At 43.8% G+C, this 14,555-nt stretch overlaps 1 protein-coding gene across 1 annotated transcript in view; it reads right to left on the reverse strand.

Moving 5' to 3' along the window:
* Nucleotides 1–14,555, reverse strand: part of mmp16a (matrix metallopeptidase 16a (membrane-inserted)) — a 75,756-nt gene that overhangs the window by 15,419 nt on the left and 45,782 nt on the right. Inside the window, exons 5-6 of the mRNA XM_084565918.1 lie at nt 12,293–12,454; nt 6,892–7,109 (exon numbers count right to left, since the gene is read on the reverse strand). Coding sequence (XP_084422044.1) covers nt 6,892–7,109; nt 12,293–12,454 — 380 coding nt within the window. The remainder of the gene's footprint in view (nt 1–6,891; nt 7,110–12,292; nt 12,455–14,555) is intronic.

The raw sequence follows: 14,555 nt of genomic DNA on the forward strand, positions 1-14,555 counted from the left end.
AGGTTAAATGGATAAAACACAGACAGCAGCGTCAAACAGGTCAACCCTGGGTGAGCATCTGCTGCTACCATGTGTGTGTTTGAGTGAAAAGGTGGGAATATGACAGACAGGGGTGTCGGGATGACACCTCTCGGTCGGTTAGTGTGACGCACGCTCGCGATTGTAAGCGGGACGTGGGAGCAAATAACTAAGAGGGGTGAGGATTGGGGTTGAAGCCTGAGATCACCCCCGGGTCTCGTGCCAAACGTCGACTCTTTTCATTGTGGAAATTAAGAGCAGAACACCGGCTTTTCTAATTTTGCAGTTGTGCCGAGAGCCAAGGCACATAAGCTCCTCTAAAAAGGCGCGGACGTGCAACCGTTGTAAATAGTGAAGTATGACCTTGAGATGCAGTCATCATCAGAGCAATAAACACCGGTTCACAACTCTTCAGGCCTGCAGCTGTTTCTTTCCATTACTGTTGGTTCTAATGTGGCAGCTTTACAGTTCATCCATGTGGCAGGTTTTTCCAATTCAGAAAATGTCAACACAGCACAGAACTCTGTGCAGGCTATGTAATCAGTAAGCCTGCATACGCCAAATCAGAGAGCAGAAAGTGTCATCAAATACAGAAAGTCACAAAAAGACACTAAAATAGCTGATTCTGATAAATATTCAGCACATTTTAGGCTTTTAAACAAACTTTAACTTTGACAAACTTAGGGAATTTGTGTTCTACAGTGAAAAAGTGCATTTCCTAAGAATACAACTTGTTAAAAGCATTAATTTTAAGTAATAAATTCCATGACATGATGGGAGATTTGAGTATTTTGCAGTCTTCTCTCGCTCTGCACACTACAGGTGTCAAACAAACGGCCCGCAGGCCAAAAGCGGCCCGCCAGAGGGTCTAATCCGGGCCGTAGCATGACTTTGCAAAGTGTGAAAACTACATAGAAGACGGCGACACCATCACCAGAACACAACACTGAGACCCAGGACTAAACAGCAGAGAGCAACGTGGCCCAAATTGCACTTATTTTTCTTAAGAAATTTCCATTTTCTTTTAAAAAACATTCTCCTAATTTACTTGTTCTTCTCCGCACTAAACCAAATGGAAAAATCTCGAGTTGGCGTTATTTATAGGTTACTATGTTGTTGTGTTAGTGGGCTGTATGTGGCCCCTGAACCAGAGTTTGACACTAAAAATAAAGCAAGAGGAAGAAGACGGTTAGCTTAGCACGTTTAGCTTAGCACGAAGACTGGGAGGATGGTGAAAAGATAGCATGTTGGTGTTTTAACTGGCAGTTTCTGTACAGATTAAACAAGTAATACTGTTCATAATACAATAATCAGTCAGTAGCTGGTTGGGTTTTTAGTACAGTTGGACAGAGTCAGGTTAGCTGCTTCCCCTTTCCTTACGTTAAGCTTTGTGTTAATGTTTTTATCTAACTTGCTTTGTGTTAAAACTCCCGTAAACCAATCGGTATCTAAACTTGTAATCGTCTTTTCTTTTGAAGCCTTGTTTGACTTAAGTCTTAAACTGGTTAAAAGATGAATTGGTTTCTACTGAGACATCCTGCTATTCCCAAACTCTCCATCTCCATCCTTCCATTACCGGGAAGGGACAAGACACTTAGAAGAGTGGACGGCTTACTGCCCACTTTGACACGGTGTTCTCATTAACGTGATGTCAGATTCAAAGAATAGCTCCAACATGGGCAGCCCTGCACAGCGAGGGACACTCCGGCGTCCCAGAATCCGCTGCTCTATATCTGTCCACATCAAGGAAGGAAGTATAGTGAGTGGAGAAAGGCTGGTAGTTTCCCCCTTATTTTAAACCGCCTCTTGTTGAGAGCTGGGCAATGGACTGATGACGGAGGACTGAGCTGGAGAAAGTGGAGGCAAGCAGTTTTTCCTCAACACGAGGAAAGTGGTGAGAGGTTCTGTGAGTTCCTTGAGCTCGTACGAGCCAATAAATAGATGGCTTTGATGGATATGAAAATAGCTGATAGCCAAGTTCAGTTATTGTGTGTGTTGGCTCGGTTGGATTCAGAGGTTTTGTCTCGCTTTTGGTTTTGGGATTTCACCAGTTTTTGAATTTGTGTTTTCAGTTACTCTGCCCTACCCTGCAGCGCTTTTTGTTCCTGATTTTGTAAGTTTTCATTAAAGTTCTTTTGTTTCCTGCTCCTGCACACCCCGTGTGTCTACATTTGAGTCCTACCTCCTCAACACTCAACATAACTCATGCTCCGTTAAAAAAGAAAAGAAGTATTAAATCCTTAAGAGAAGTACTGTATTTAGTAGGGAATGTTTGGTCTAAGTCTCTAAAGCCTGTTTGGATTTTCTGGCTCTACAACCTGACAAGAGCCCTAAACCCGAATCCAAACCTCAATGATGTCTGAGACTCTACATCCATATTTTACAATGATCCAAAACTGATGCATGGAAAACTCTTGGACACCTTCTGTCTGAAGACATTGTATCACAGTCCAGTACATTTCTGGCACAACTGGAGAAAACTGGTTGGAATTAATGAGAAAAGCACTAAGTCATGTGTGAACACATGCATATACATGAATACACATTGCAGGTCTAGCTCCAGTGGGATGCCATATGGCTTTGTGGGTTCATAGAAAGTTGAACCTAGAGTGACTGCTGGTAACTTTGTAGTTTTTAATAGGACATTTACTAGAGACACTGGATCCAGGCAGTCGTCTGTGAACCTTAACTGACCCAAGGTCACCTCACTGGAAAGAAAAATGAGCGACCGTAAAATAGCCACCTTAACAAGCATGACTCCTAGCCTGGCTTTGTAGATTAACGTGCCTCGTATAAATCAGGCACCTCTCTGCACTGTTGGGAGGAAGAGCTTAACACTGCCTCCGACCTTATTACACCTAAATTTGCATTAGTCGCAACGGTTCTGTTCAGAAAATATAGATCCTGAAGTGGTTATTCAGGAGGCCGCGGTAAGGTCTAATGAATAACAATGCTGGTTTCCGACCGTCCTTCTGTTGCCGATTAACCTGCTGCAAGAGGTTGCACGAGGACCAGCTTTCCCAGCAGTCCTTGAATGAGCTGCACTGCTCCGTGATTTCCAAAGTGGAACAGTTAAATATTTTTTCAAACAATAACCTCCGTCTCTGCAGGGCTGTGTACGATCCCTGTTTTCCCCACTTTCTCTTGCCAAAAACATGAAGCTGCAGAGGCTGTTTTGGTACAAACGTCAGATATTACAAGGCTCTGAAAGGCTCTGGAAGTCTAGCACAGTGGATGGAGAAGAAATGCTCTATTTACATGTCAATGACGGCGAGGGCAATACACAAACCTGAAGCCTCCAATCCGCTTTGAAAGGCAGAAGACAATAAAGTGGGAACAATATTAGAAGTTTTGACAAGGGTGGTCATCGGAGTTGTGCCGTGAACTAAGGCATTGCTCCATTGCTCCCAGTGTGTTTCACCAGATAAACCTCATTCTAAAGCCCCTTGCTTTAAATTTCGGGACCACCTGTGGACGTCAGGGGCAGCGAGCCTGCTGAGATCTCTGCTATAATGACTTGGCATCGACCAGACTCTAGACTTCCAAAACAATCAAGTGGGAATGGTGAGTAAAGCCAAGCTGTGCAGGCTAAGTGGACACACACAACCAAGTAACCATGATCAATTGAACGGCCAAGCAAAAAAATAAATAAAAAAATGAGAGCGTCAAGCCTCAGAAATTTCAAATAAACCCCAAATGAGACACAAACGCAGATTATTCCTACTCTGGGAGCCATCACTTCAACCGGCCTTTAGTCTGATACGTAGAGCTTGGCAGCGTCTAAAGGGAATATATCCAGGTCTGGAGTAATACCAACGTCTTTAATTATAATTCCAGATAAACGGTTTTAGAGTTGGGCAGCTTCGTCTACCAGGAGAAAAGAACCTGCTAACACGATACCTTGGTCTTCTGTGAGAAAACCGGCAAAACGCTCACTGAGAACCAAGAATTATTGGGACCACCTGCTCGTCCGGTGAGACACACTAACAGAGAGGATCCAAGTCAAACCCGCCGCGAGGCCTTATGGATTTCACTTGAAACACGGTTTCCTCGAATCATGAAGGGTACTAACATTACCGGTGGTCCTAATGATGCAAACATTGTGGATTTACAACTACGCTTACAAGTGTTCGGCAATAAATCACTGCTCTCTGTCAGTCTTTCCACTCTACTCCTCTGGATCTTCAGGAAAATGTGAGTAAGTGCCGGTGAAAAATTCAAAGACCTTGAAGCGATGGAAGCAAAAAAAATAAAAAACTTCACATTAGTTGTGAGTTTGCTGACGTCTGAGATTATATCGTTTACATGTTGGTTGTTTCTGAGCCCAGTATATGTTCATCTACACCAATCAGGCATAACATTATGACCACCTTCCTAATATTGTGTAGGTCTCCTTTGTGCCTCATCAGAGAATGGACATGAGCCTTCTGAGGGTGTCCTGTGGTGTCTGGGTCCTATGGGTCCTATGGGGAGGGGCCTCTGTGGATCATCCCACAGATACTAGATTAGTTGGGATCTAGTGAATTTGGAGGCCAGGTCAACACCTTTTTTTTTAGTTGTTCCTAAACCGTTTTTGTGTGTGTTCCTGTGTCAGGCTGCATCCTGCTGAGGATGGCTGTTGCCATCAAGGAGTGTCATTGCTATGGGGTGGGGGTGCCTGGTCTGGTCTAGGTGGGTGCTACATGTCTAAGTAACATCCACACCAATGAATGCGAGATTCATTCAAGATGGTCAAAGTTATTTACTTCTCCTGTCAGTGGTTTTAATGTTGTGGCTGAAAATAACAATACAAAATGTCACTGTGGATGTGATATGGCATCCAAACAAAGGGCTTCCTGTCTGATAAATATTTCAACAGATTATAACATTGGAAAAGAGGTCAGATAAGGAGAAAGCATCTAGATATGAACTGCTCATCAGCTGGTAGTTGCTGAAAGAACTGATTCAACTGTTGTGAGCAATATTGTTGATGTGATGTTTCCTATGGCAAAGATGACAGAGGCAGAAACTGGCCGAGATTTCTGCAGCAATGCATCCAAATTTAATTTCAGATTAGTGTGATAGTAGACGCGTTTAAGAGCCATTCTGTCCTCGTCTCCTTCGCTTCCTAAACTCGTAAAAAGGTTGGATGATTGCTGAACATCCTTTTTGTCTCAGCGCTACCCCTGAGCCCCGCAAGAAATCCCATGATCCTCATCACTCTATCAGTCCAGGCTGCCGGGCCTGGGAGTAATGAAGGCTGACGGGAGCTGCTGCAGACACTATGTGAAAGAGACAAGGGGCTGTATTTAGACTTTTCTGACAGGCAGATATTATTTCCACAGCATAACAGACTCTGGGTCTAATTTTGGTTAAATACCTCCACAGGTAGCAGCTCTGCTTCCAGGATAGATTTATTATTTCAAATCGAAAAGAACACACCGGTCGAAGGGGGCAGAGGGGGCAGAAAGGGCTTTTTCCTTAGTTCCACAAGCCTCTTATTTAACCAATGAATACTATCTATTTATATCCCCAGAAAAAATACACACACATGAAGCATCAGAGGCACTCTTTCTCCTTTCTGTGGAGAACACAGGACAGCTTTGTGTTGCCTCAAGGTTTTTCTCTGTTCCCTTTCTGCGTGTTGCCAAGGCCTTGTGCTCACAAGCTTAGACTGAGGATAGAGATTTGCACTTTTTTCTCTCGCACTGGAATGGAAACCACGCTGCGTTTATTGGGAGAAAGGGAAACAGGATTGCACTGTGCATGGTATGGTTAACCCGAAGTGCCAGATGGTTTGTTACACAGAACCATCTGGAAAGTTGTCCTTGTAAACCGTTTGGAAAAGTAGAGGCACTTAGGAAGAAAAAAAAAAACACTTGGTGGGCGAGTGGATGAACCAAGATAGATGATAAGTGAACCACATAACGTAGTGGGAGGGAGTAGTAGAGGAAGTGCAATAAGCCGCAGCCTGAGGACTTCTGAAAGCCAGCATGGAGTCAGTGTAGCTAGCTATGATGTTAGCATGTTGGTGGATGATTATTATCCTGGACGCTGTGACCACCGTCACAATCCAGAGTTTCTCATGAGCTGATGACTGACTGAAGCCTGGCAAAATAGATCGTCTTTTCATTTAGCGATCACACAAATTTCAACTGAACCTAGCAGCTTTGGAGGGAAACGGCGTGTTGTTTCTTTCTGAGTAAAATACCCATTTTCTCCAAATTCTAGCCCAACGGGCCCCAAGTAACCTGGAAAGATTTCATTCAGACGAAGGCTCTTTTAATTTTGCAATAAAACACACAGACACTAGCTTTAAGATAACAGAACAGGTTCCGTCTAATTTCTACAAGCTGTAACCACAGCGTCGAGCCTTCTCTCCAGAAAAGTGCAGCCAACTTTCCAACAGAATCATTTACATCTCATCCAAGTGAGCTTTTTCCACATTATGCACACTATGCACATGCTAAACATGAAGCAGATTAGCAGGGGGGGAAAAAAATCCCACCCTCTGTATATTTAGGTAATCCTCCAAGCTCTCAAGTAGTCCCTTCTGCATGCAACTACTGTCGGCTGCAGCTTTCTCTCTCTACGGGCAATTTTCAAACAAGCTGTACACATCATTATTTATTGCTAGAATTAAGGGCCAAATTGTTCTTTTGTTGCATTTATCAGTCAATTAAGTTCTGCATTACAGCCAGAAATGTCATGCTGTAAAAGACTCTCTTCGGGCATACAGTGTTGTTTGCCTACAGAGACTGATCACTGCACTCTCACAATGCTGAGAAATCCAGGCTATATGTAAAAGCAAAACAGTTCCAAGGGTTCATAATGACTGCAGGATTGGGAAAAAAGCCCCAGGTTTGTTTTGATATCACAGATTCTTCCATTTACCTTGAAGACAAACATCTCTCTCCTCAGGATGGCGAGGGTGTTGAAGCCTCCGTCGCAGATGTTGGGTTTAGAATTCGGGTGGGACGGCCTGTCCCCTGGAGGCAGCCTCGGGGGTCGCGTCTGCCTGTCTGGCTTTCGGGGGTCCGAAGGAGGATGGGAGCGGGGAGGGGGCGCCGTTGGCAAAGGCTTGGTGGGCTGGGGAATCTTATCAGGAGGCCCTGGAGGAAGCCAGAGAAAAACATCTCAGTTTGATGTGATGCATACTTTACATCCAAACTACCTTTTTGACAAACTTACTGTAACCATACAATAATGGGCACATGTGGTAGCTAGGATCAGGCTCTGCTGGCAGCTCTTGGCACAAATTGATCATGTTAGCATGTTGGTGTTTTGCTGGTTTGATCTTTACGCCTGATTTAATTTAATTTGTTAGCTACAGCTAATACAAACTCCATCAGCAGGTATTCAATGGCCCTGAAAGTTAGGATCACAAAAATTACTAGAGTTCATCCTGAGGGAGACATAAATGGATGTACCAAATTTCATCGCAATTCATCAAAGAGTTGCTGAGGCATTTCACTCAAAATCATGAATGTCACCCTTTAGGAAAAGTCAGAAATCACCAATCGCCTAGAAACACATGAATGTAGGAACTTTTGTGTGTCAAGTTCAACCTTTTAACTGGAATCTGATCTATGACGGCGAAAAAATAAGTATGTGATGAAGGAAAACTGACAACACGGATTTAAAAGAATGAATGAATGAGAGGCAAAGAAGAAAACTGTAAAAACAAGGTCATGCAAATATCAGTGGGCAGACTTCAACGCTGCCAAGTTTGGAGATTCAGCTCACCAAAGCACAACATGATATGTAAAGATGAATGTAAAAAACTTCAAGGTTAAAAATGTAGATACTGTGGAGATAAAAATAATATTTCCTCCCCAAACGGAGGCCCAGACATGCCTTGGTGTCATGTAACATTCATGAATTACATGAGAGAAAGAGGGCGATGCATGCGGAGGAAGAACAGAGCGAGGACAGAGAGGTAGAGGCGTGGCGAACATGTGGGATGTGTGTGCATGAATAATTGAGCATATGACAACGCGTGAATAACACACCGTGTAACTGTGAGGATATGAGTTGCCACGTGTTGATTGGGGCCAACAGATACAGGAATAGATGACCGCATTAAGACGCAAATGTAACAAGCAGCTCCAACTCCACCCCAGTATGCAAAAGTATCAATGAGTAATGGTGGCTTATATAAATAATAACTTTGAACTCTGCTGGAAACATTCAGGAGCGACGCATGAGTAATGGAACGATTTAAACGGTGATTTAAAGGCGAATAATGGCAGGATTAAATAACTCAGTGAGCAAATTCTAATTTAACCGAATGGGTCAATCTATAGTGAGCAATCAAATGAAGGAATAATGGACGATAAAACCAGCAAACTACTTGACAAACCAGCCGATTGCAGGATTAAGACATCGGCCGGTCCACAAAACTGATCAGCGGGGTTGACACGAGAGCGACTCCATTCACTGACTGAATTAAATCCCCTGAAATACATCCCAGATTAGTCGGGCCAACTGCTGTTATGTAAGCACGGGCGAGATTCGCAGTCAGATGGGACGTGTAAACAAACAGGCGAATGTGTTCACACAGCGACATAATGGTAAAGCAATGACAAGAAGAATTAAACGGGGCATTTGGCAGATTTGGGACTTCGGCATCTGATCGTTAATTTACTTGGGTCCAATGACCAGGAGATCTTCAAGAGGAGGTAGACCAATGCTGAGCGGATTGTCTCGGCCCATCAGCTCATTTCATGATCCGTTTATGTTTAGTGCACTTGAAACCAGAGAACAGGAGTCTAATCAGTGAATCAGCTGGTGTGCTGGCTCACTAGAATCTGGTACTCACAGGACCTAGACACGATAGAGGGCAACAAGTACTGCCACATACTACCAATAGTTTTTAGTCAAATACATCAGGAGAGAAATTAATTCAATTCTGTTATGTAGTACATAGCTAGATAGGCTTATAGGAGACCTGACAGTGACCTGATTCTGCCTTTAAATAGAACTTGTGAGCTTCTGACTACAACATGGAAAGTCAAGTACCCGTAATTCATGGTGTTGAAACGGCAACATCCGCTGCCACACAGCTGCTAGGCAACTGTCCGTGTATTGACGCAATCTTGCTAACAAATCAGCAAGTTAATGAGCCGGTAGTGTGAACTCAAAGCTGTCACGTCCACTCTGGAAGTTATAAACACCACAGTATGGACTCATCTTGTGAAAGCAGCGAACATGACCCAATTTGAAGGCAATACAACAAGAGACCATCTTGTTACAATACAATGTTCTGCTGGGAAACTTTTGGACCTGGCATTCCTTCGTGTGGATGTTACTTAGACATGTACCAGCCACCTAGGCCAGGCACCAACCAGCCCAGGAACAGTTTACGAACAAATCAAAAAAAACATAGGCACAAGGTGTTGACCTGGCCTCCAAATTCACTAGATCCCAAACTGATCAAGTATCTGTGCCTGACTCCCCCTGACTGCAAATCAAAATCCTAAATTAAGGCCTGTTTCAGCTTCTTTTCACCCATCGTTTGCTTGACACCTTCATGAGGACCTTATTCACACATCTTCATACTCAAGTCAGCCACCTCGTAATCCATCTAAACTGTGTACCTCCTCTCCTTAGTTTCTGCTGGGAAACTTCTGGACCTGGCATTCATTTGTGTGGATGTTACGTAGACATGTAGCACCCACCTAGATCAGACCAGGCACCCCCACCCCATAGCAATGACACTCCCTGATCCCCGGCAGGATGGCTGCTGCCAGGAACAGTTTACGAACAACTCAAATAAAACGTAGGCACAAGGTGTTGACCTGGCCTCCAAATTCACTAGATCCCAAACTGATCAAGTATCTGTGGGATGATCCACAGAGGCCCCTCCCCTCAACCCATAGGACCCAAAGGCCCCCACTAACAACATTCTGTTGCCAGACACCACAGGACACCCTCAGAAGGTCCATGTCCATTCTCTGATGAGTCACAACTGTTTTGGAGGCACAAAGGAGACCTACACAATATTAGGAAGGTGGTCATAATGTTATGCCAGACCAGTGTATTTAATCCTTTACAACGTCACCATCTTCATACGGCCAAATCCATTTGTTGTTGTAACGCCGTTGTTTGCTCATTTGGTTTCTTGAAGAGTCTTTTATGTACTTAGATTTATTTTTATTAAGGGATGAATTAACTTAATGGCGTGGGATGAATTTCCTCCCCAGTTGTTAACTTTGTCATGCACAGTGATATCAGTGTTGTCTTAAAACACCGGCCTGTGTAAACAGGAAGTGAGCTATTCACATCAAAAGGGCAGGAAGTCATTATGTTCAAAGCTCAGCGAGAAATACGCGATCGGTGCATGAGGAAATAAAAGCAATCACGGTAATTATACGTCTATATATTTATATAAGATCTATATTTATTATTTATAGTCACTTCCAGTCGCGTCCCAGGCAATAAATATGTTCTGTTCTTCTGGTTTTATTATTCATGCGATCATTATGTGTTTGTAAAAGGAATAAGTGCACCCGGCAGGCTTTTCTTCTCTACAGTACAAAGCGCTGAGGTAATAAACAGAAACACCTACACGTTCAGAAACTGTAACAGTGAACTGATCTTCAGCCTCAAGCTTATCCGACCGCTGTCAGACCTTTTATTCTCACGAGTCCCACAAGTGTGACTGTGCCTGACTCCCCCCCTTGACTGCAAATCAAAATCCTAAATGAAGGCCTGTTTCAGCTTCTTTTCACCCATCGTTTGCTTGACACCTTCACGAGGACTCATTCACACATCTTCCTACTCAAGTCAGCCACCTCGTAATCCATCTAAACTGCGCACCTCCCCTCCTTAGTCCCCGTTTCCACAGCTAGCGTCGGTGCTGCCGCGAGGAAGAAAAGGAGGCCAGTTAGAGCAGAGGAAAAAAAAAAAGAAAAGAATAAAAACGGGGCTAAGAGAGGAGCTGCCATCACTTGTCCTGCCCTTCAACTCTTCGTACAACGGAGAGGAGGAGGCAGCGGAGGAGAGGAGTAAAACACGAGAGGGATGAGGGGAGATTTGATCGCTTGCCCGGGTCTGTCGCTCCCAGAGGGATGTACCCCGACCATGTAAGCAGATGGCAGGTTCTTTTGTGTTAGTGTGTTAAGTGTGTGCAGACCACAGTCGTCTCAGGAAAGTGTGACTGCTTTCCAGCGGCCGACAGCTATAAGGCAATACTGTCACTTACCAGCAAGTTGTTTTCTAACTTAGACGTCAAACTAAAGTAGAGTCAGATAACACATTTAAACATTAACCTCTTCAATACGCCCACCACCTCCCTGGAACGACGCATTAAAAGTGTCTTTACAAGAAACACCGCATCTACTAATTCAACTCTGAGAGTGTAAAAATCCTTAACCGTCAAATTGACTTTCACACCCCAGAGCTACATCAGCTTTATGAGGAGACAAAGCGCTCGGCAATCAAGTGTCTGTCAACTCAGAATGTGTGTCAGTGAGGAGCGCCTGTGATCTTACATTCGGGCCTTTTATCCGATCTGTTATCAAAGTGGTTTTATGCCATAACTGGGTTAGAATAGCAGAAAATAAACTATTCCAGCTGCGAGGAACCAAGCTGTGACGGCATTTAAAACTCTACGTAAAAGCTTCATATGTGCGGATAAAGACGGCAGCTTCTAATGGGAAGCTACACAAAGCAACAGAACGGCCGCTGTGGAAGTTAAGGCTTCGGGGGCTGATTTATTCGAATGGTGTAGCGTATGTGTCAATGTTTTTTTTTAAAAGACAGATGAAAGAAAGATGAAGAGATTGATTTGAGAGACTGATGTGACATCATGACTTGAGCTTTCTATTTTGAAGTGGTAAGGATTCATTTCAAATACACGTCTGTGATAAATGAATATTTTTGCTGCTAATCAATAAGTCTTGACATTAATTACTTTCACTTGAGCTTCTCCATGGCTCCACTAAGGACTTGTAGAGCTGACTGTCTCCTGAATACTGTGTTTACTTTTTTATTTTTTAGCATGTAGCTATTGCACCTCACAGCAAGAAGGTTCTAGGTTTGAATCCATGTAAATTGGCCATAGGTGTGAGTGTGAATGGTTGTGAATGGCAACCGATGACAGCTGGGATATGCTCCAGCCCTCTCAAGAGCCTCCAGAGGACAAGCGGTTACAGAAGATGAATGAATGTAGCTTTTGCAAGTCAAGCATCTCGACCCACAGATCTCAAAATCACAAGCAGATAAATGTCTTTGAGTTGCTAGAGCGTCAGACTGATAATTTGTGCATTTAAACGAAGCCAGGCGGCCTTACCATAAATCTTCTGGATTCCCAGCAGGTCGTCCATGGGCAGTTTGAAGTTGTCGGTGTCCATGTACTGGTAAAAAGGAGCCATGATAGCCGTGGGGTCGTTCGAGTGCTCGAGGCCCAGCGCGTGACCGAGCTCGTGGACGGCTACCAGGAACAAATCGTTACCTAGAAACACAGAAACGAGAGGGAGGGTGAGCGCTTCTGTCAGATCTGCTGGCAGCGAAATTGCGGCATTTTATGTCTCTCACAAGCGAACGCTGATGAATAAAAAATCTCGGTCAGCCTCGGGTTATTCTTTCTTTGTCACCTCGCGGCTTGTGAGTTTGCACCTGTTCTGGTCGGCGGTGCCAGAGTTGCTCCTTATAAACGGAGCCAAGATTTGCTCTGGCTGGTTTAAATAAACTTTTAAGGGACAATTTTCCTGTTAGTTTAGACAGTAAAACAATCCCTGTATAGTTCTCACACATTATATACATTAAAACGTCTGCAGATGTCTGCGTGACCACAAATAACCCCCTACCATCTCCGCAGCTAATGAGTTGTTCCATACAAACACAGACGCCCCTTCACACAGCACAGAAAACGCAGCGCTCTGTAATTAGTCTCGAGTCGTGGTAAGCTGATGACTACACTGGGTTGACCTTTTGACTCAGAACACCCTGTGTGGCTGACAACCAAGCCCCAAACCAATCCCAAATGTATTAAGTCGAGACTTTGGAGATTTCCAAAGCCGCCCCCCCCCTGCGTCCTATTCCTCAGCTTACGTCACCGGCAACCAAAGCAACAAAAACCACCCCTCCTCAACCACACCTCTGATGTTTAGCCAAGATGTCAAATGTAAACCGTAAAGAAGCTAATCATCACACAATTAGGGTCACACTGCGATGTCTTCTGTTATTTATATTAGTCCACAGGCTGTCTGTGGGAAGCTATTAATCCGATTCCAATGAGCTTGCTTCAAGTTATTCTTGAACTTCAAAGGGTTTCTTTTTCCCGCTGTCATACTTTAAATGTTACGGTCTCTTTTTGCATTTAATAAAACTAATGAAACTTCATATTGGCAAATTTGAATTTACAAGGGTGGTGGTCAATAGCAAAAAAAAAAAAAAAAAAAAGGATCGTTTCAAGGTTGCTCTCTTGATGCTCTCCAAGCTGCCACCTCCCTTCAATTTTACCTTTCTCACTTTTTCTTATCGCGCCGAGACTCGACAGAAATGGAAATGAGCATCATTTATTCATTGGAATTCCTACTAAAGTGAGGCACTTATCTGCTGCAAATCTGTCACATGAATAACACATCAGCAGACAGAGACGGGGATTCAGATCACTTCATGGCAGGTAGGGACCAGGCTACCACAAAGAAATGACTTAATTGGGACCTGGTGAATGATGCCGGACCGTATAAATGTCAGCGAGTCTTTATAGGCTTGATGTAAAGTCCTTCGCCGCACGCGATCGCATTAATATCCGCGGCTTTCGCTGAACAAGCTTCGGGTTTCAGCCAAAGTCTTCCAATGAAAATAGATGGCTTGTAAAAGTTGGAGAGGTCCAGAAATTGAGGCAGAATTTATGCATGCTTGTAATAATGAACAAGTATCTGGAGATTTGGTTTAAAGCAAATAAAAAAAAAAGAAAAGAGACAAAGGGGAGAAAGACAGATACAGCTCTGTGATTTAGAAATCACTTGAGGAGGAAATAAGGTCACGCAGCTCTGCAGCTGTGGCCGCCACTTCAGGCTACTTCCTGTGACTCTAGTTTTTCTAGTGTGCACAGTTGCGACTAGTCGGACCTTTGTCCTGGCTGATTCAACAAACTGAATTGGCGGCGGAGAAGTTGGTCACAGAGATCTCTCTCCGATAGTCAGATTATCTTAGAGAGCCAGGGCATGGGAAGAAAAGCGATTTCCCGGAAGAGTTATTTCCTCTCACGCAGGCACAGCACATATGTGCCAGCTGGCCAGCGGCTGCAATCTTTGTGCTCAAGTGTTCAAGCTTTGGTCCAGAAACAGACGATATGAGGTGAGGTCACAGTCTGCCTTCATTGCCGGTACTACTTCTTTGATGTTGGTTTCATACCTTTACAAGAAAAAACAAGGATGAGCCCCTAAATAAAAAAAGATAAAAGTGTGTGCACTCTTACTAGAAAGTGAGAAATCATCCCTGCTGCAAGACAAGCATGTAAAAACATTTTTAAATGGTGAGGCTTTTGCACTTTAAATGATTTATGTCAAATTGGCTTCAGAATGGCGCTGATTCCACTAAAAATA

The sequence above is a fragment of the Chelon labrosus genome, assembly GCF_963514085.1.
Source record: "Chelon labrosus genome assembly, chromosome: 18".
NCBI lineage: Eukaryota > Metazoa > Chordata > Actinopteri > Mugiliformes > Mugilidae > Chelon > Chelon labrosus.